At 39.0% G+C, this 22,367-nt stretch overlaps 1 protein-coding gene across 1 annotated transcript in view; it reads right to left on the reverse strand.

Moving 5' to 3' along the window:
- Window positions 1-22,367, reverse strand: part of FAM120A (family with sequence similarity 120 member A) — a 103,542-nt gene that overhangs the window by 80,068 nt on the left and 1,107 nt on the right. The window contains exon 2 of the mRNA XM_061200626.1: window positions 3,200-3,446. Coding sequence (XP_061056609.1) covers window positions 3,200-3,446 — 247 coding nt within the window. The remainder of the gene's footprint in view (window positions 1-3,199; window positions 3,447-22,367) is intronic.

Below are 22,367 nucleotides of genomic sequence, written 5' to 3' on the forward strand. Positions count from 1 at the left end.
TATTTCTTCATCTTCTAATACAAAGCAACATACAGCAGGCAGACTTCTTGCAGCTGCCTCAAGTACAACGTGAATTTCCAGTAGAGGCTCAACAGCATTCAAACTGAATAAACTGCATAAAAACCTAAGTAATTCCCCAGCACAGTATTAAGGTCAGTCTGATAATGCCAGATGCCAAATGTCAATTTGAAACAAGTTTTCATTTGTTTATGAGAGACTATGGTTCAAACTGCATTCTGTGAAGTAGGTTCAACAGCAGAGGCAGAATCTATAGTTATAAAATCTAAGGAAGGTTAAGTGACAATGTTTGCTGCCTGTGACATGGATCAACACCCTCCTCCCATAATTTCCAGCACCACCCACAAATAGATGTACAAAGCACAGACTACAACAAGTGCCATCAAGAAGTGCCAATCAGCTCTACGCACTATCACCAGGGCTGTGTCACAAATAAGAACTGTATTCAGCTGAGAAACTACATTTTGCGGGGAACATTCTCCCTTCAGTGTAGTGCTTGGATGCCTGATATACTAACATCTTTGGTTTGTTAGTGGTCTTGATACAATTTAAAAGCAGTAATTTCCTAAATAATTCTGTAATTTTTATATTATGATTTAGTCACCTCCACACTAAGCAGATTCATTAATCAGCTGCTAACAGAAAACAAAACAAGGTGAGTTCATTTGCATCATTGCTAATCATAATACTCTAAACACATAAATACATGATACAGATGTACCGAACTGTCATTATGTCCAGAAGAGCAAAGGTAAGTCCTAACTGTCCAGTTACCGAGTTTTGTACTGCTTTCCTTGGCTCATGGAATGTACAGAACTTTACTGTGAAGTATTAAGTATCTGAGATTTGTTTTTGAAGCTTCTATCTGAAAAGATATTAAGCCAGTTCCAACATCAAGAATAGTCTGTTAAATACCATATGCTAACACATATATATGGAATCTAAAAAAAAAAAGGTTATGAAGAACCTAGGGGCAGGACAGGAATAAAGACGCAGATGTAGAGAATGGACTTGAGGACACGGGGAGGGGGAAGGGTAAGCTGGGACAAACTGAGAGAGTGGTATGGACATATATACACTACCAAATGTAAAATAGATAGCTAGTGGGAAGCAGCCACATAGCATAGGGAGATCAGCTCAGTGCTTTATGACCACTTAGAGGGATGGGATAGGGAGGGTGGGAGGGAGACGCAAGAGGGAGGAGATATGGGGATATATGTATATGTATAGCTGATTCACTTTGTTATAAAGCAGAAACTAACACAACATTGTAAAGCAATTATACTCCAATAAAGATGTTAAAAAAAAAAAAGAATAGTCTGTTAAAACTTGGGTCAAATACTTAAATGAGTATTTCACTCAACCTTTCTAAAACAAAACATCTTATATAGCTATACTTTCTATTACAAAAAGGAGAAATTATACTTTGTATTAAAAAAAGGAAAAATAATCTTTCTCATTTGAGGACATTGAAACTTTTACACAAAATCTAAACTAAAAATGCTCACCCAATTAAGCATTTATCTATAACTTGCCTAAATTTTCTGAAGAAATTCCAAGCCTTAACTTATTACTAAATTATTCACAATGTTACTACTGTTTTTCATTTCTTTTACTATTTCACAAAATAAGTTAGCTAGAAAAGTATTAGTTGGCATTATCTCCCAAGAAATTTATTCAATGTTTCCTTAAATAAGATAAACAAATATCCTTCCCAAATTAGTTAAGGCATCCATATTCTAAAAGCATACAATTTTCCCATTCATTTAAAGCCAATTGTGGTAACATTTAAGTAAATATGAAACTTTTATAATGTGCCCATCCACTCCATCACTTTTTAACATTTGTGGAAATATCCTGTTATATTTTAATGTCTGAAAATATGAAAGTACTACATATATTTAGAAATTAGGTTTTAATCCTCCAAATCCCAAGTCCCAAGAGTTCACTAAGAAAATGGACAGAAAATAGCCAAGTATTAACTTAAAGACATGTACTTGAGATTAGATCCAAATAAAGACAACTTGTAAAATCAGAAATTTTTTGACTGATTTGTAGTTATACAATTTGAAATGTTATCACCAAATAATATATGAAAAATTATGGCTCTCTCACTATAATTTCTAGTTGTATAAAACTATTTTGGAATGTTTATAAAAAATCTGATAATTAGGAATTTCTAAAAATAACCTACAATATAATCCCCCTCTTAAACATGACCAGATCAGCACTGCTAAGCACTACAGAATAGAAATTGAGAGAGTACAATAAGATCGCACTTTTCTGGAGACCACATATCTTTCAAAAAGGGCCTGTGTGTCCCAAACAGCCCTCAATCCCATCACTGAAATTCATGGATTTTACTCACAGGAGGGCTTTGCTCAGAACACATTTACTTATACTGTGGACATAATTTTTACAAACTCTGAGCAAACTAGAGCCGGATATTCAAGTAGCTAGAAATGTGTACATTCCAAGCACAAGAAAGGGAAGTGGACAGAAAAGAAAGAAATAACTATAAACTACAGACATAAAGTGATAAATAAATATATTACTTATTGCCAAGTTATTTTTAAGAGAAAGAAATTAATATATAAAATCTTAGTTGAAACCAGATTTCATCCTTTCTAGGTATTCAGCATAAGGAATTCCTCCAAGGGAGGTTTTAAAGACATTTATACATTTACTTAAGATGCAGGCATTGGAAACAAGGTAACGTAATTTTTTTTTTTTCCTTTTAAAGTAATGAGAATCCTGAAAATGAGGGGAAAACATGACAGTGGTAACTTCACAGTATATTTTCTTCTATAACAAACATAATTTGTGCCAAAGGTTTAAATGTTTAATTTTCATAAGTGAGACTGTGTTAACATTTGTGATTTTTAAATGTTATTTTCCCCAAACTTTAAGGGCATTATTTTCCACAAAATTAGTTTATCGGCCTAGATGGAACAATACATAAACAAACACTTAAGAACAAATGAAGCACATTTGCAGTGACACCAAAAAATAATGAGTAAAGAATGTTACTGAGGAGAAGCCCAGCCCATTCCCTGGTTCTTTTAAATTTAAGTACTATACTATCCAAAACATTCTAGCATTGAAATTTAAAAAAAAAAACAACAGTATGTTTCGAGTATAGAACTCCTTTATAAAATGAATTTTCACACTGCCCACCTACCTAACAGAGCAGCAAAGATAGGGAAGCGGTTTGGGTTCAGGTCCAGCTGCTTGGCAACCTCGTGCATCAGATATTGGCTTGTGGTGAGACTTTTCCCATTCCGGCTCAGTTTTAGGGCATGGGCACTGAAATAGTAGGGGATGTTGCACAGGGCATAATCAGAGTCGTATGCAACTAAGCCGTGGAAGCCGTTTTCTCTGCAGAAACCGATCACTTCTTGATGATGATCCTCGATGCTCTGCGCAACCTGTGCAAGTGAGAAGACCACTTCGTCAGAGGCCAGGCACCACTGCAGCATGTGCTCAATACACAGACATATCTGTACAGAACCTGTAAATTCCAGATATGGAAGATATGCAAGAGAGCCAAACAGTCAAAACTGACAATAATAAAGTATGCAGCACATTGCTCAAATAAGAAATTTCAGTGGGAAATAATCTCCTGGTCAGTAACTTATGATCCCATCCAGACTGCAAATTAACTTTCAACTTCTTATCAAGTTCAAAGATCACCCTGTTTAAAAATACACAATGCCAGGTGGCCCCTGTGACAGTATTTTGAAGGAAAAGAGACAGACGGGGAAAAAAAGAGACAGAAGAGGAAAATAAAGAAGTGTAAAGGAAGGAGACAGAGAGAAGCCAGCCACTCTCAGTGAAAACAAAATAATTTCTTCAAAGTAAATCAAAGCAAATAGGTGAAATAACCAGAAGGATTAAAAAAAAAAAAAAGCCAAGTATTATCCATCACCGACCTACTAGTTACTATAGACCCTGAAGTATTCAGCATATGGGTAATAATAAGAATGAACATGTTTACCCCCAAATAATTGTCACGTGTTTATTCTGTGCAAAGGACCATGCCTGGTGGTGTGGCACCAGGTTCAGGACAACTGTGAAGGCTAGGTCTAAATTTACTGCCTTTTTAGTGATGAAAACTACAAGCTGAAGCTTCTTTACTTCTACTGGCTCTCCCATTGTGAAAGGTCAACCCCATCTATCTCAGGTGTCTGTCACATACTAAAGAGGGCAGAGAAGCAACGCCCACAGGAAAGCAAAAAGCCCCTGGAATTTCTCTATTCCAAAAAACATACCAAAGGGCATTGAAAAACATTTTCCTAAAATTATATATATAAAGTCAAAGACAATTCCTTTCCTGCTGTTACCCACACTCATTTATCCAACTAAAATTTGGCAGGTTTTTTTTTCCCCCTACAATGGATAAAGGTATTTTAGAAAACAGAATTTTAAACTTAATTGAGTGATTCAGCTGTGGAAAATTAACTCTCCATAGAGCCCTAAAGGTTAAAAACAAGTGCCCTTAAACATAAATTTCTAGAACTACACTGCCTGATTTGTGGCTATATTGAATTAAAATTAAAAATACATTAAAAATTAAGTTCAAGTGTTCAATGGTCACCTACTAGATGCACATCATTGTAGAGTTACTCTCATCTCTCACTGACTTTCACCAAATTTTGTTAGAAAGTTAGTTATAATGAAAACTCAGCGGCAAAGCAGTCCTTTTAAAGATGCATATTTAAAGGAAAAATAATTTTTTGCATTCTCTTGATAAGTATTTTGATAAAAATATTTTGCGTTACAAAGAAAACAATAACAACATACAATTAGTCAATTACTGTTCTGTCTTAGAATAGGATGATGCTGTTTTATCTCAATCTAAAAATAGAGTACTTTCACTAAAATAGAAAACTACAGTTAAAATTTTTTTTAATTAGCCCAGCTTCATCTAGAAATGATAATCTCCAAGTCCATGCCCTCTACCTCAAATCATTTTATTACACAGAACTTTATATTTACAGCAATGTCTTAAGGCATTTAAAAATCACCAGCAATTCCTGTTTTCCAGACATCTTTAATATTAAAGTCTGCACAGTCGTCCTAAGAGGCCCTGAAATGAAGAGAGGTTGTGAGTTACCACCCCCTCGCTCCAGTCCCCTCGGAGGAGTTCTAGAAAAGGCAGCATGGCTGCTTGCTTCATAGAGCCAGATATCCTGTAGAGGAGATGGGGCAAAATTAAATGTATGAGTTGAGTACAGTACAAGCTATATTTTGCAAGAGAGTTTATTAACCTATTCTTCCAGGAAACTGAGGCTGCCAGCAGTTCAGAACCTGGCTCTGCCCAGCTCCAGGACAAGAGCGGTCCAGAGACTCATCTTCCCTGAGCACCCACTCTCTGCATGCCTCACAACATATTACCTCATTACCCTCACAACAACCCTTGGAGGGGAAAGAAGGAGGTAGCCCTGTGTGGTTACTCAGTGGGGTGTTCAAGCAGGGGAACAGCAGGTGTACTGACTCAGAGCTGAGTGTGGTGTCCGCAGCCTCATCCCAGAGACCCAGGGGAAAGCAGTAGGTGATGGAGTCAGAGTAGGCAGGGACAGATCTAATCTGGCAGGTTTTCAAGGAAGGCTGTTGGCGTTGTGAAACAACAGGCAATATATTTCCAGAGCTGTAAAGCACTCATACTCTGACTCTGGAGCAATCTTACGCCAGGAAATAGAGCCTAAGAAACCAACGTATCTGATAAAAAACGTTGGGAGCATAAAAAGGGTGAGGGTAGCCTTCTATGGGAAAAATAAGTTAACATTAAGGAGCTGGGTAAACACAGCAACTACACAATGTTGTGGAGAAACTTGAGAAAAGCTTAGGACAAAATATTAAACAAAACCATTTCAGAATACAATATCCGCTACATACAACCACATAAAACTGCACCTGTGGAAAAAGACTGAAAGGGAGTAAGCAAAAAGTAACACAGTTGTGCAAGGTGGCACAATTATGCTTAAAAAAAAAAAGAAAGAAAAAAAACTTTATTTTATTTTATTTTTTTAACATCTTTATTGGAGTATAATTGCTTTACAATGGTGTTAGTTTCTGCTTTATAACAAAGTGAATCAGCTATACATATACATATATCCCCATATCTCCTCCCTCTTGCGTCTCCCTCCCACCCTCCCGATCCCACTCCTCTAGGTGGTCACAAAGCACCGAGCTGATCTCCCTGTGCTATGCGGCTGCTTCCCACTAGCTATCTATTTTACATTTGGGAGTGTATATATGTCCATGCCAGTCTCTCACTTCGTCCCAGCTTACCCTTCCCCCTCCCCGTGTCCTCAAGTCCATTCTCTACGTCTGCGTCTTTATTCCTGTCCTGTCATTAGGTTCTTCAGAACCATTTTTTTTTTTAAGATTCCATATATATGTGTTAGCATACGGTATTTGCTTTTCTCTTTCTGACTTACTTCACTCTGTATGACAGTCTCTAGGTCCATCCACCTCACTACAAATAACTCAATTTCGTTTCTTTTTATGGCTGAGTTATATTCCATTGTATATATGTGCCACATCTTCTTTATCCATTCATCTGTCAATGGACACTTAGGTTGCTTCCATGTCCTGGCTATTGTAAATAGAGCTGCAATGAACATTGTGGTACATGACTCTTTTTGAATTATGGTAGAAAAAAAACTTTTTTAAAGGAAGAAAATCTAATAAAAAGTTGAAACAGCCCTCATATAAGCCACGCCCACACTGGCCACCTCTATTCCACCGCACTGGGGGCAAATACTCCTCCTTTCACATCCATCTCCTGCCAGACAAGGCACGCAATTTGCTCATCTACATATCAAGGGTCTAGCTTGGTGCCTGGCACACAGTAAAGACTATTTATGAAATGAAAAACTCTGGGGGGTCCCAGTTCAGGGGCCCCAAACAGTCTTTAAATTATCTATAAAGATTACTATAAACTCTAAACAGTAGAAACCAACAGCCAGTAGAGCCTTATAGAGCAGTTTCATCTATCTCTGGAGAGTGGAATGTAGCGCTTTCCACAGTCACCTCCTTCCACTGACCCTTCCCCAAACACAATTCTTCGTTCATTCAGAACACTTGGTTTCAGCCTGGCATTAATAAGCAAAGTGAATGAACTATTAATAATTCACTACAAGACTAATTTGCAAATGTTAATAATATCTTAATCCTCCCCCAAAGCACACCTAACATTAAACAAATAGCTGTCTGCTAGAATTAATCTCCTAAAACAAAAGATAAAGGAACCCTGCCCTTAAGTAAGCACAGACTTCAAATCTAAAGCAAGGTGTATAACTGAATCACTTTGCTGTACACCAGAAACTAACACAACATTGTGTTAGTTCAATCAACTATACTTCAATAAAGAATAATAATAATAATAAAGCAAGGTGGAGCAATCTGTGCCCCTTGTCATGCTCACCTTTCCTATCTCAGGTACCCTGAGTGATATGGATGGGGAGGAGAACCAAAATGTACAGGTACGAGTTCTGGCTTGATGTCCAACCTGCCTAGCTAGGAATGTAAAATTAATGAATCTTTAAGGTTCTTTCAACTTCTGAAATTCTAGTATTCTTCCCCACTGGTTAAAATCCATTTTGCCTTTATCTGAGGAAGGCTACATGGCATTAAAAACCACAAGGTAATAGAGATGCAATCCTTTCCAACAAGTGAACAATGGAAGTGTGGTGTAGCAGTTACTCAGTTAGGGAAATAAAAACCCCACAAAACACCTAAATGAAAGAGTCTGGGTGATGGATACATGACTCTATGCATTTGTACAAGCTCACATCATTGTACATATCATACAAAGAATAAACTTTAATATACACAACTTAAAAAAAAAAATCAGCCAGCAGTCAGGGATGCTAGGCCAGAATGCAAACTGACAAATGTATCAAATTGTATTATAAACTGTCTGTCACAGGGGTGCCAATGAACAACTCTGAAATCACTTTCACATCTGCTAAGGTTGGGGTAAATGGATGGTAGATGACCTCAGTGTCTCCCTATCAGAGAACGAGCTTACAAATGTGCAAAGGGAGGAGGCTAGCATGACCCTGTGGTGTTGGGTTAGCCATGGAGATGTCCGTAAGAACCCACAAGTAGATGACAACACAGACAGGCACAGAAATCATTAGCGGTAAGTGTGTGCACGTGGATTAGTCTATAAACACACACATACATCTCCCAGGAGTCAGCAGAGAACCTAGAAGCAGCAACACCCCCGGAGAAAGAACATCTGTACCCCGATACGGTTTCTAAATACCATTCTCCACTAAAAGGCATGACACTGAGCAGACGCCCAGTAGATATACGGAAGGAGGGCACTGCACCTCTGGAGCATTCTCCTCAAATCACAAGAAAATATCAGACAGCCCAAATTGGAAGCCAACCTACAAAATGCCTGATCAGTTCTCCAAAAGTGTCGAGTCACCACAGAGACAAGCAGAGGCTGAGAAGCTGTCCCAGATCAGAGATCACTAAGTAGACAAGACGCCTAAAGGCAACAGGGAACCCAAAAAGGATACAGGTGGAAAATGGAAAAAATCTGAATGAAATACATAATGCAGTTAATGGTACTGTACCAATGCTAATTTCTTAGTTGTAACAGTTGTACTAGCTCATAGGATGCTAAGACGCATGAAAGCTGAGTGAAGGATATTCAGGAACTCTCTGTACCATTTTTGCAACTTTTCTATAAACCCCAAATTATTCCCAAGTAAGAAGTTTATTTTAAAAAGAAAAAAAAAAAAAACACAATAGTCTACAACAGCGGTCCCCAACCTTTTTGGCACCAGGGACCAGTTTCCTGAAAGACAATTTTTCCACGGATTGGAGGCCGCGGGGGGGAAGGAATGGTTTCGGAATGATTCAAGTGCATTACATTTATCGTGCACTTGATTTCTATTATTATTACATTGTAATATATAATGAAATAATTATACAACTCACCATAACGCAGAATCAGTGGGAGTCCTGAGCTTCCTTTACTGATAGAGTTTTGATATGAGTCTGCAAGCAACTGATTTATTATGGTCTCTGTGCAGTCAAACCTCTCTGCTAATGATAATCTGTATTTGCAGCTGCTCCCCAGGGCTAGCATCACTGCCTCAGCTCCACCTCAGATCAGGCATTAGATTCTCATAAGGAGCGCACAACCTACATCCCTCACATGTGCAGTTCACAGCAGGGTTCGCACTCCTATAAGAATCTAATGCCGCAGGTGATCTCACAGGAGGCAGAGCTCAGGCAGTAATGCGAGCCATGGAGAGCAGCTGTAAATACAGATGAAGCTTCTGCTCACTCATCCGCTGCTCACCTCCTGCTGTGCGGCCTGGCTCCTAACAGGCCATGGACTGGTACCAGTCCGTACCCCAGGGGTTGAGGACCCCTGGTCTACAAGACACTAACTGAGAGACTGTTTTAAGCTATTTCATCATGTGAACAAAGCACTGAAAGGCCTGACAGGCAAAGTCTCCGAGAGTCTATCATGTGAAAACACAACTCTCCCCAGACAGTCCAACTAAGGGAAGTAGGAAAGCCCACCACAGACAGCATAAACCTATGAATGAAAGAATAAAGTCCAACAACCAAGAATACTTGTAAGAGGCCCACTGAACAATTCCTCAAGACTTACGTCAAAGAGCCTGGTAAAGAGTCAGGGGCAGAGAATTGGATGCGGTGCAAAGGAGACTCGATGCAAGGTTTGGGTGGGGATAGGAAAACACCTGGATTGCATCAAAACAGAACCTGAGAGGTAGTTATTTAATTAAAAATAAAAATTAAATTCCAGAGGTTAAGCTTCTAGGAATCAGGGTCTAACAGGGTATCGCTGTTCTTTCTCCTTTGAGTGTGTCTTTCTTCCGGTCTGAATGCCTTTCACTCCTGTTTCCCATCTCTTCTACTCACCTTATTCCCCGTGTTCTGTTTCTCCAATTCCCTGGCCTTCCAGCTCCTGGCTCAGACTGGGCACATTATGCTTAATGAAAACGGTATGTCTAGTTCTTAATTCTTAGTTTAGAAATGAGTAAAAACTATGAAATACAATGTTGGGAAGATTATTTCAATTTGAACTCCCAAAGAGTATAAAGCAAGCTAAAAAATTAAGCCGAGACCTACCTACTCACAGGTGATAAAGAAAGGGTTAAGGCCTCCTATGTGAGCCAGACTTGGAATTATGCATAGCCTCCTCACAGAAAACCCCAGGCTAGTAACCAGACCGCCTACCACCTTAAAGGCACCAGGCCTTGACTGATTTTTGCCATGGCTGCCATCACCACTGCATCAAAATGCGACTTCAGATCAAGGGAGTGAAACCATAGAGCTCCTGTGTACAGTGCACAGAGCATTCGTCGTTTACTTTTTTTTTATATATAAATTTATTTATTTTATTTTTTAATTTTTGGCTGTGTTGAGTCTTCGTTGCTGTGCGCGGGCTTTCTCTAGTTGAGGTGAGCAGGGACTACTCTTTGTTGCGGTGCGCGGGCTTCTCATTGCTGTGGCTTCTCTTTTTGCGGAGCACGGGCTCTAGGCACGCAGGCTTCAGTAGTTGTGGCACGTGGGCTCAGTTGTTTTGGCTTGCGGGCTCTAGAGCTCAGGCTCAGTAGTTGTGGTGCACGGGCTTAGTTGCTCCGCGGCATGTGGGATCTTCCCGGGCCAGGGCTCGAACCTGTGTCCCTTGAATGGCAGGCAGATTCTTAACCACTGCGCCACCAGGGAAGCCCACTTGATACGTGCTTTGGTAGCCACAACCAGGCTGGGAACCAGCAAACACCTCGCCTCACCTCTCCACCCATCCATCACCAAGAAACATGGTGTATGCAATCAGTGTTGAAGATCTTCAGTAGCTGGCAAAACGCCCCATTTTTGGTCCCAATGAAGTATTTTGTATTTAGCTAGGGATAATTTTATGCAACTATATATTTGCCACAGAATGCTAGGTAAATCTTTTTATCTCAATAGTTTTAAGTTTCATCATTAAAAAGGCAGATACATCAAAATTCAGTATTTTTTACAAAGAATAATGACTAAAAAATTCTCAAGCTTACTTTGTGAATGTAATTATTTATTAATGCTGAAAGCAGCTATGTGGAAAGTCCCACGAGAATGAAAATGTAACACCGTTACTTACTCCTAATCTCCAGTGAAGAAGCACTTGTACAGTGAGGTTTTGTGTCTCTGGCACCAGGTGAACTCCACTGCCTACTTTAATACTTTCTGTACTTCCATTTCTTCATCTGCAAAAATAATAGTACTCTCCTACCTCATAGGGTAGCTGTGATGATTAAATGAGTTACTACATGTAAACAGCTCAGAATCATTCATAAATAATAAGCACTTGATAAATGTCAGGTACTATTTATTTTTAAGTAAGCTATGTGAGAAAGGATCTGCTTCTTCATACTTTGCATGCAGGACCTGAAACACTATGAGTTGTCATAAAGAGATTTTCTGACACACAGAAAAAAATATCATATGTGGTTTTTCTTTAGAATAATTTTACAGAAGCTCAGGGAATAATGTGACACGTCCTTCAACCAGCTACCAGCCTTAAAAGATGTAAGTTAACCTGAACGTAAGAGGATAAGTCAACCTAAATACTTTTGTTAAAAAAAAAAAAAAAAAAATCAGGCTCTGACCTTTATCCAGCAGAATTCTAGACACTATGTATGAGGTAGGTAAAACTTACTCAGGCTACTTACTCCCTACTCAAGTCGAGCTGAAGAGTGAGAACATGAAAGTCAACGCTAACTTGGTAGAAGATTTTTATTGTTGTTGTTTACTTTAAAAGAGCAATTTTAGTGTCATGACATACATTAGCAATGTCTCTAAAAGTAAATCTCTCCTCCTCAGGAAATCTGTAATCATGGCTGAATAAACGTCTTACCTTATATAGCTCTTGGTTATTCTATAAGAATTGGTTGCAGTAGTCTTAAAAGCAAGGAAAAACAATTTCTTTTAAAATAAGGGAGTGGCACATGAAAAGATTCTCAACTTCATTAATCATAGGGAAATGTAAATCAAAACCACGAGATACCATTTCACACCAATTAAGATGGCTACTAAAAAAAAAAAACAGAAATAAGCAAGTGTTGGCGAGGATGTGGAAAAACTGGAACCCTCACATATTGCTGGTAGGAATGTAAAATGGTGCAGTTGCTGTGGAAAATGGTATAACAGTTCTCAAAATATAAAATCACCATATGATCCTGCAATTCCATTTCTGGGCATATACTCAAAAGAACTAAACGCAAGGATTCAAACAGATATTTGCACCCCCGTTTTCATAGCAATATTATTCACGATAGCCAAAAGGTAGAAGCAACCTAAGAGTCCACTGACAGATGAACAGATAAGCAAAATGTCTTCTATCCACACAAGAGATTATGCAGCTTCGAAAAGGAAGGAAATTCTGATACATGCTACAACACGGATGAACCTCGAGGACATTATGCTCAGTGAAATAAACCAGTTACAAAAAGATAAATTCTGTGTGATTCCATTCATATGAGGTGCCTTAAGCAGTCAGATTCATAGAGACAAGAAAGTAAAATGGTGGCTGCCACAGGCTGGCAGAGAGGAATGGGGAGTTAGTGCTCAATGAGGACAGTTTCACTTTGGGAAGATGAGAAAGTTCTGGAGATTGATGGTAGTGATGGCTGCATAGCAGTGTGAATGCGGTTTCGCATCCGCTGATATGGAGGGCTGACTGTACTCACTGTACTACACCATTTTACATCAGGGACTTGAGCATCCTTGGATTTTGGTATCTGAGGGGGCTCCTGGAATCAGACCCCTACATATACCTGAGGGAAGATTGTACTTAATTCCACTGAACTTAATTCCACTTAAAAATGGTTAAAATGGGCAGGCTTCCCTGGTGGCGCAGTGGTCAAGAATCCGCCTGCCAATGCAGGGGACACGGGTTCGAGCCCTGGCCCGGGAAGATCCCACATGCTTAGCTGTGGAGCAACTAAGTCCGTGCACCACAACTACCGAGCCTGTGCTCTAGAGCCCACAAGCCACAACTGCTATGCCCGCCCGCCGCAACTACTGAAGCCTGCGCACCTAGAGCCCGTGCTCTGCAACAAGAAAAGCCACCACAGTGAGAAGCCTGCACAATGCAATGAAGAGCAGCCCCCGCTAGCCGCAACTAGAGAAAGCCCATGTGCAGCAATGAAGACCCAATGCAGCCAAAAATAAAATAAATTAATACAAAAATAAAAATAAGAAATGGTTAAAATGGTAAAACTTTTGTTATAGTTTACAGTTAAAAAAATAAAGATAAAAATTATAATAATAAGAGGGTGGCACCCCGTCTCCCTGTTTTCTCAGAAATCCTAGGCACTTAGCTCCAAGATATAACTTCCTCCTTGTCAAAAGAGAAGTTTTATTTTTCCTTTGGATAATGACATTAGCATATATGTAATGTATTATATCTGCCAGCCTACATAAAAGGGTGAGATTTCTTCTTTGCAATCTCTTTAGCAGGTTGCCTGTGATGCAACTGCAATCTGTTTCAATGCTTATTCAATAATAAAACTGTTTCCTTTCTCTGTTAAAAAATTAAATAAGAGAGTGAATGTCCTAAAAGAAATGCAAGTTAAACTTCATACATTTTTAAAATAAAATAATAAAAGGAATGTTGAACCAAGGGGGAAAGGGGTGGGGTGGGAGGAACTGGGAGACTGGGACTGACACATACACATTATTGATACTATGGATAAAATGGACAACTGATAGGAACATGCTATATAGCACAGGGAACTCACCTAGTGCACAGTGGTAACCTAAATGGGAGGGAAGTCCAAAAGGGAGGGGATATCTGTATGTGTTTGGCTGATTCATTTTGTTGTGCAGTGGAGGCTAACACAACATTGTAAAGCAACCATACTCCAATAAAAATTAATTTAAAAAAAAAGGAGTGCTGAAACACCAACATTATTTGTATTCAGTGTCTATTCAGCCTACTATATTAATCTCCTAATGATTCAGCTAACTCCTAGCAATAGTATTCTTCTTAAAAATCCAATTCCAAAATACATCAAAATTTAACTTTTGGAATTTAGAAAAATGAATCTCAGATTGATGCAATTTATTTCAAAATGGTGACACGTGCAAACTCTTTACTGAAATCTTTAATGGCTCACATAGGTACAGGAGATTGAAAAACCATGGTGCCTGTGCTCATCCAAGCAGTCCAGGGAGGCCCTCCCAGTCTGGACTGGCTGGCACTCCTGCTCATGAAGATGAACAATACACTCCAGACCTATGAAAACTCAACCCTCCAGTAATACTCCTTCCAGTATATTTTCCTACACTAATTGGCAAAATACCAACAGGGTAGCTTCAGTTTTTCCAAAGAAATAAATTTATTCTAGAGACAAGCGGGAAATACCAAGTAACCAGGGTAAAAAAGAATCACATTTCTAGATCACAGATCCTTAATTACTATAGATTTACCATCACCTTTGCAGATAAATCAGTTTGCCAAGTTCAACTCTATACTGGCCCTAAAATGCCGAGAAACAATGTTTGATAGAGCCACGTATAACAAGGGAGAAAAAAAAGATGGCTAAATGCAGCCCATTTCCCTAAGCAGTCACCCCTTTGATGTCTTCAACACAGCTCCTAAATTAAGAAGCATAAAGGGCTTACTCAAAGATAAAGCCTCTGTGCCAGGTGGCCAAGCTGAGACTACTTATCTGTGGAACTGACTAGACTCTGGGTTTGAACACAAACTTTCTACCATCTTTCTGCCATCACTGCCTTGCACAAGGTGACTAACTGGTGAGTCTGGAATTGATTTATTTGTCCATTTCTCAAATATATTTTGAACACCTACTACATGCCAGTGTTCTAAGAAATGGATAACATAATGTTCTAAGAGGTGGTCATCCATCATAGGACTTACTTGCTAGAGAAAACATAAACATAAGTAAAAAATAAACAATTCCAGCTATATAGAGACATTTGGAGAACTTTAGAATATTTCTATCTGAACTCTGATTCATTTACATCTAACTGTTCTATTTATAAAACTTTGTCTATAAACCCATTGGAAAATAAATCTAATTTTTCAAATTCTAAAGTATCGCTTCTTTAGGGTGGGGGTGGAGAAAATGGGTGAAGGAAGTCTAAATGTACAAACTTCCAGTTACAGTTGACCCCTGAACAATGGGGAGGGAGGTGTTTAGGCAAACCAACCCTCCACGCAGTCAAAAATCTGTATATAGCTTTATAGTTAGTCCTCCATCCACGGTTCTGCATCCATGGACTCAACCAACCACAGATTGTAATATTTACTATTGAAAAAAATCCACATATAAGTGGACCCACACTGCTCAAACACGTGTTGTTCAAGGGTCATCTGTATAAAATAAATAAGTCATGTGGATGTAATGTACAGCATGGAGAGTATAGTTAACACTGTATTGTATATTTGAAAGTTGCTAAGAGAGAGCTTAAAAATTCTCATAAGAAAAAAAGTATAACTATGTATGGTGATGGATGTTAACTAGACTTAATGTGGTGATCATTTCACAATATATACATATATTGAATCATTATGCTGTACAGCTGAAGCTAATATAATGCTGTATGTCCACTGTATCCCAATTAAAAAAAAAAAGGAACTCCTTTTCATATTACATGCTATTTATTCCTATAGTCAATTTCTTACTAAGGCTGGAATGTGTAGTATGTTTTAATTAATTTCTTTCCATTGTATAAATTCTAATTGTATAAAACAAAATGAAGAGCAATGTGGGTCTAGAAATATATAAGAGAGAAGGTGTGTGTATGTACGTATCTTATTTAGAAAACTAAGCTGTATTCCTTTTTTTTTTTTTTTTTTTTTTTTACTTCTCTCCCTGGTATACTTAGAAATCTCTATTTCAAACATTTATATGGCTTTACTAAGGCCCAAAGCTTAGAATTCTTTGACTTGTTCACACAAGGATTTCCTAGCCTTGGCACTGGTGATATTTGGGAATGGATAATTCTTTACTGTGGGGCTGTCCTGGGCATTGTAGAATGTTTAGCAGCAACCCTGGCCCCTGCCTCTAGATGCCTGCAGCCAGTATGCCCTCATCTGTGACAGTCAAAAATGTCTCTAGACCTTGCCAAAATCACCAGCCCTCTAGCCCCTGTTGAGAATCACTTACTGCTCTTCACTGACTAAACAGATTGTCCTATGGCATCAAAGAAAGTTCCAAACGTGACATGGGAAAATGATGTAAACAAGCCCCCCCCCCCCCCCCCCCCCCGCTTCCACTAGAGTAAACTCCTTAAAGGATTCCATTCTTTTCTGCTATATTCACTCCTCCACACCTGGCCAATAACAGGCACTCAATGTTTGCTAAAGGGAGAATGAATCATCACTGGAAACCAGAGAAGAGAGAATAAGAAATTTAAAGTAAGAAAATAAATCTTACTTAATGGCCATTGATCCAGGTGTTGAAAGAAAATAATTAAATTTGCCTATATAAATAGAACAAAGTAAATTTATGATTAAAAAGTTGAATGACTATACTAAACATAGGAAATACAGGAGGAGTAAAATTAGTCCCTGGCCTCAAGTAGCTTAGAGTTAGTGGGGGAGATACATATGAAGGTAGCTATAATAAAGCTGTTGAGATGGGCTTTGAGGTAGAACCAAAATTCTGACAAGCGAAAGTGGGGTAGACAGAGGGAGACATCAGTAGAGTTGGGAAATGGACATTTCTTGGGGAAACAGTGAACAGTCTGGTTGGGAGCATTTTAAAAGTATAATAGAAGAATTGTGAAACTGAAGGAAGGTAGAATGGATTCAGATTGCAGGAGGGTCTAAAAGCCTGAATAAGGAGTTTGGATTAATGGTTTTGTTGACAGTCGTTGCCAGGAGAATGACTCACCTGAGGACCCTGCAGGCTGCTCTGACATTGTGTGCAAGATGAGTTCCACTGTTTATACTAGGCATGGGGGCCTGGTCAGATCCAGAGGCAATTCTGACTACTATCCACAGTAAGACACAGTTTAATATAATGGTATTTACCCTTAATACATGTCTTGCATTCTACTTTTTATTCTATTTTATTCTGTGTGAATTTTTCTAAATGCTGATAAACACCCAATAATTTGGTTTCACAACCCACCAGACCTTTTTGGTAAACTTGGTGAGTTCACATGTTGGGAATACTAGAAATGAGGAACAGAAGTGTAAGTAAGAGACTGCTGGGCTAGAACTGACGTGTCATATTGCAGGGACTGGCAGGATGGAATGATAAAAATGCCAAAGATGACTCTAGGGTGGTAAGTGTAACTTTGAAATAGGTGACCATCAGGCTCAAACCAGTTAGGGCTAAAAGTGAAATCAGAACAGACTGGGAGAAGAGACAATTGTGGAAAGTGAAAGGAGAATGAAGGGTATATCAGTAGAAGTCAGGCTCTAGGGGGGGACATGCAGTTTGAAGTCTTAAAGGTGGTATCATTCTTCCTGCTAATTATAGGGAACAAACCCTAGGGTAGCTAAAGCGAAATTACAATAGTCACTAGAGGTGAGTAATCTGAGGTCAGATTAGAGAGGAGAATAGTCAGTTTGTGTGTTGAATGGGATATGGGAGAAGTAATCTCTAAGTACATAAAACCAGCTGCTCAAGTCTTTGAGAACAGTAAAAGGTACACTGGAAACTGTCAGATGTTGAAAGAATATGTGCATAGTATTAACCTCAAAAGAGGTAATATGGGGAATAATGAGAAGAGTATATAACAGAGAAGGTCCACAGAATTATGGCATTTATGGAAAGTCGTTATTTCAGTAACTCCAGGAAATGGAAGTGCTTTGATAATCAAAAAAGCTTCAACAATGCAATGTTGAAGGGAAGAGGCAATGGGCTTTGGTAAGTCTAACTTTAAACCTAAAAAATGGGTGATAATTGTTGATAAGTATCAGTGCCGAAGTCACAAATTGGTGGCTCAAGATCTGAATCTAGCCCCGAGTCCATTTTCCTTGGCTTAAAGGTGTTTTTTAAATGGGATAATTTCAAATAAAAATCTGGATTTCTGACTTTCTTGAAAAATCCGAAGGTCTGGCAATGTTGGCTCTATAGTCTTGTAAGGCATTTAAAATGTGCACACTCTTCAATCTATCAAGTCTGTGTGTGCATACCATTTGTAGGGGATAGATAAATCATACACTATGCAGGCATTAAAAAGAATTAGAACTGTAAGTATAGACTTGAAAAGATTTTTTACATACTTATAAAAAAACAAATTGCTGAATAATGTAGTGATCACATTAATGTTAAAAACTAAAACTATTTTGACAACATATGATATATAATATATAATATAAAATATACATAGGCAACTGCTGTGGAAAATAGTATGGTGATTCCTCGAGAAATTAAATATAGAATTGCCAAATGATCCAGCAATTCCACTCCTGGGTACATACCCCAAAGAACTGAAAGCAGGGACTCCCAACAGATTTTTGTACACCCATATTCACAGCAGCACTATTCATTAGTCACAACAGCCAAAGGGGGAAGCAACCCAAGAATCCATAAACTAAATGTGGTCCATCCACAGGATACAGTATTGTTCAGCCTTATAAGGGAAGGAAATTCTGACACAACATTACAATATGGACGAACCTTGAAGACATTACGCTAAGTAAAATAAGCCAGTCACAAAACTGGTACACTTGAAGAAAATAAATATTTTTAAATAAGTATTTTAAATGTATGGCTGGTTTGAGTTATAATGTGGTCAATTCTGAATTGTAAGTATTCCCTGATCAATTAGAGATCCTTAAGAATAACAGTATATTGCTAGTTTTCAGTGTCTCTTGGATAGAAACTGTACCACCTGGAAAAAACAGCAGAGGCGTTTTGCTATCAGATCTGACCTGAGAGTGAACTGCAGGTAGGCACACCCCACAGCATTCTTGCACAATGAAACTGAACTTTGACTTCAGCACACCACTTCCCTCTTGAAGAGGTTACTGGTTACTTGTCCCCAGACGTTGCTCGATCAGCAATCCCGTTTCTTCCCATATTAACAAAACACTGAGGGCTAAATGAGACAGCTCTGTGAGATATGACCTAGCATGGGACTGGCACCCTACAAAGTATACAAAGAAAGAGATCATCATCCCAAGATCTCTGGCCACAGCCTAATCTCACATTCTTCCAGTGACTTAAAACATGAGCTCTGCTTTATGTAAGATCTGAGTAAATACCCCAGAGTACCAATTCAGGATAAGATTTCAAGGACTTCATTATAAACCTGTACACCAACACCACAAGTCTTCAGGCAGAAACATTTAGTAAAGCTCCAGGCATTTAATGCCACCAAGATTTTTAAATCAACATCAGTCCTTACCAAGTTTCAAAGGTTATGATGACTCAAGGCACACAAGAGGAAATGCTCCTAGTAACTAACAGAAGCCAAGTTCAGGCCGGGCAGTTTAATGACCTGAACAAAATTAGCTGATGTGTGGGCCAACTTCTAATGGTTAAAGAAATGCAATTATTACTTTAGCAAAGACATACTCTTCTAAGCCAAAAAAGATTTCTCTAAGCAAAGCTGACAGGAAATTAAGACTTTCTGCCAGTTTACAGAACCCTGGAGACGACCAATACGATGGTAGATTTTTATAAGAAAAATGCCTCATATGCCCAACATTATATATAGTGAGATGTTTGCATCAATTCCTTTGCCAATTTTTATTTAACCTTTAAAAAAATACAAATATCATACAGTAAAATTAACTTTTATTTACTTTTGATGTATAGTCCTATGATTTTAAAACATGCTACCACCGCTACCATCAGATTACAGAACAGTTCCATCACCCCAAAAAGCTCCCTCCTGCTGTCCCTTTATATTCACACCCTCAGGCAACCACTCATCGGGTCCCCATCACTACAGCCGTATCTTCAAGAGAATGTCATATAAATAGAACCATACCTTTTGAGCTTGGCTTCTTTCACTCAACATGAAGCTATAAAGACTCATCCAAGTTGTATGTATCAGTAGTTTCTCCCTTTTTATTGCTAAGTAGTATTGCACGGTACCATAGCTTAACTATTCACCTATTAAAGGATATTTTGGTTGTTTCCAGTTTTGGCTATTATGAATAAAACTGCTATGAACATTCAAGTTCAGTTTTTGTGTGAATAATAGTTTCATTAGGAAAATACCCAGGAGTACAATTGCTGGACCACATGGTAAATGCATTTTATAAGAAACTAAGGGAGCTGTTTTTCAGGGTGGCGTGCCATCTTGCATTCCCACCAGCCATGTGGGACGATTCCAATTGCTCAGCATTCTCTCCAGCACTTGGCATTGCCAGAATTATTTATTTTAGCCATTCTAACAAGTATGTAGTGATATGCCATCATGGTTTTAATTCACTTAACCATTTAATGGGCATTTTTAAAAAACAGTACACTCCCTTCACTCCCTTAGAGAATGCTGAACATAAATTTTTCTGGCTCAAAATCATCCTCAGAGAGTAAACCATACCACCCTCAGGGGCTACTGAAGTACATAGGGTTGCTTTCTTTTTTCTAAGGAAGCCCCAGAATTATGTGTGTTTTTTATAGCTTTTTCTATCTTCTCCCTTGTGAAGTGTCACTTCCTTCTATTAATGGTGCGCCTGCCTGGCAGACTTTCCTCTGCACCCTTTTCTCAAGCTAAGTTTAGAAATAGATAACTAAGCTTATCAGAATTACATCTGAAAAGGAGAGGGCAGTCTACAAGGGAGAGAAGTTGATTCTTCAATGAGGAAGCAGAAAGCTTTTTTTTTTTCCTTTTTGGGTCACTATACCAAAGCTTCCTGACCTCTCATTTGGCTGCTGAGAAATTTTTAGTAGCTAGATTTCTTAGGCATTTTCCAAAAAGGTGAGGTTGCCAGTTAAGTGTCCACCAGGGAATTGAGTCATTACTATATTAAACTGTACAATTAACACTATATTGTGATTCTATATAAGGAGTTAAAAGCTTATCTAAAGCAAAATAATTATAGACTCAATTATATCTTGAGTGCAGAAACCTAAGTGGAAGAAATGATCTTAAATCTAGTTTCTTACTCACTTACTCACACATTGGTCAAAATTCTGGGCACCCAGCAGGTAAGTGAGACATTTACAGGGGCACAAAGATAAACATGAAGAAATTTTACAATTAAAAAAGAATTTAGCAGTTCTTTCAAAAGATACAGCGACTGTGTACAAACACTGACTCTAATCCTAAGTAAAATTCACGGTGTTCCTTTGAAAGCCACTTGACTAGAAAGCTCATTGTCTTCCCAGTAGCAGTTTCCATCTCTGAACAAGATAAAACTGTTAACACTCAGGGCATCTTCTGGAGGTGGATCACACCTGGGAGCACTATCTTACTTCTCAGAGAGCCCAGGCTCCAGGGCAGAAAATGCCAGCAGCAGTCCCTGGCTCTCAGCCGAACTTCCCCAGGGACGCAGGCTAGGTCTCTGCCATACTCACAGACCAATCGCCGCTCTTCCAGCAGCCTCGACCCGCAGACTTAGAAACCCTGTCACCAATTGCAACAGGATCGGGGTGGGACTTCCGCTATCACTTTAGGCTTAATCACCACCATCTCAGCACAGGCAAGAGCAATCAGGAAGTTTGAATTTCACAAACTTTGGGAACAAGCACAGTTTCAAGAAGAAATAAAGGAATGACAAACACGTTGGAAGGCAGAGTGGCAAAAGTCAGAAAACCAAAACAGCCCCCCTAAAAATTTTAAACAAATAACAATGAAAAAGGAAGCAATCAAAACTCAAGTCAAGGGTCATTGATTTGCATGTTATCTCTGCCGTGGCTGCTAGGTCCTCAAGCACTCCTTGGCCTGGGTTCAGGGAGGAGACCTCTGCCAAAAGCACAGCAGAATGCCGGACAGTCAAAGCTCTGATTACCTGAGTGCACAGCCCAAAGTGGTGGAATCCTCACTGTGCAGAGAGAAATACATCCTGTAAACTCTGATTCACATTCTCTTTGCCCTGACTCTGAACTACTCTCTTCACATCAGATACACAGAACCAAAGACTTTTTCACGTAGACTCTAAATCACAGAACTGACAAAATTTCAGCATGTCAAACTTTATGATTCTTTGAAATCTAACACACACGAAAATCCGACAATTTCTCTAAAAACTGTCATCTTCCAGGGAACCTGGACCCAGCCCTGCGTTCTCAAGAGGAGGCTAACTCCATAGGCCTTGCCCAGGTCACTGCCCCCAGCTGAGCCGGGGTGACAGCAGTAGGCAGACCTTCCATCCACCCTCAGTGGCTGGAGACCCCTTCCTGTCGCCATCTATCCCACTTGCTCCC

The sequence above is a fragment of the Eubalaena glacialis genome, chromosome 9 (genome assembly GCF_028564815.1).
Source record: "Eubalaena glacialis isolate mEubGla1 chromosome 9, mEubGla1.1.hap2.+ XY, whole genome shotgun sequence".
NCBI lineage: Eukaryota > Metazoa > Chordata > Mammalia > Artiodactyla > Balaenidae > Eubalaena > Eubalaena glacialis.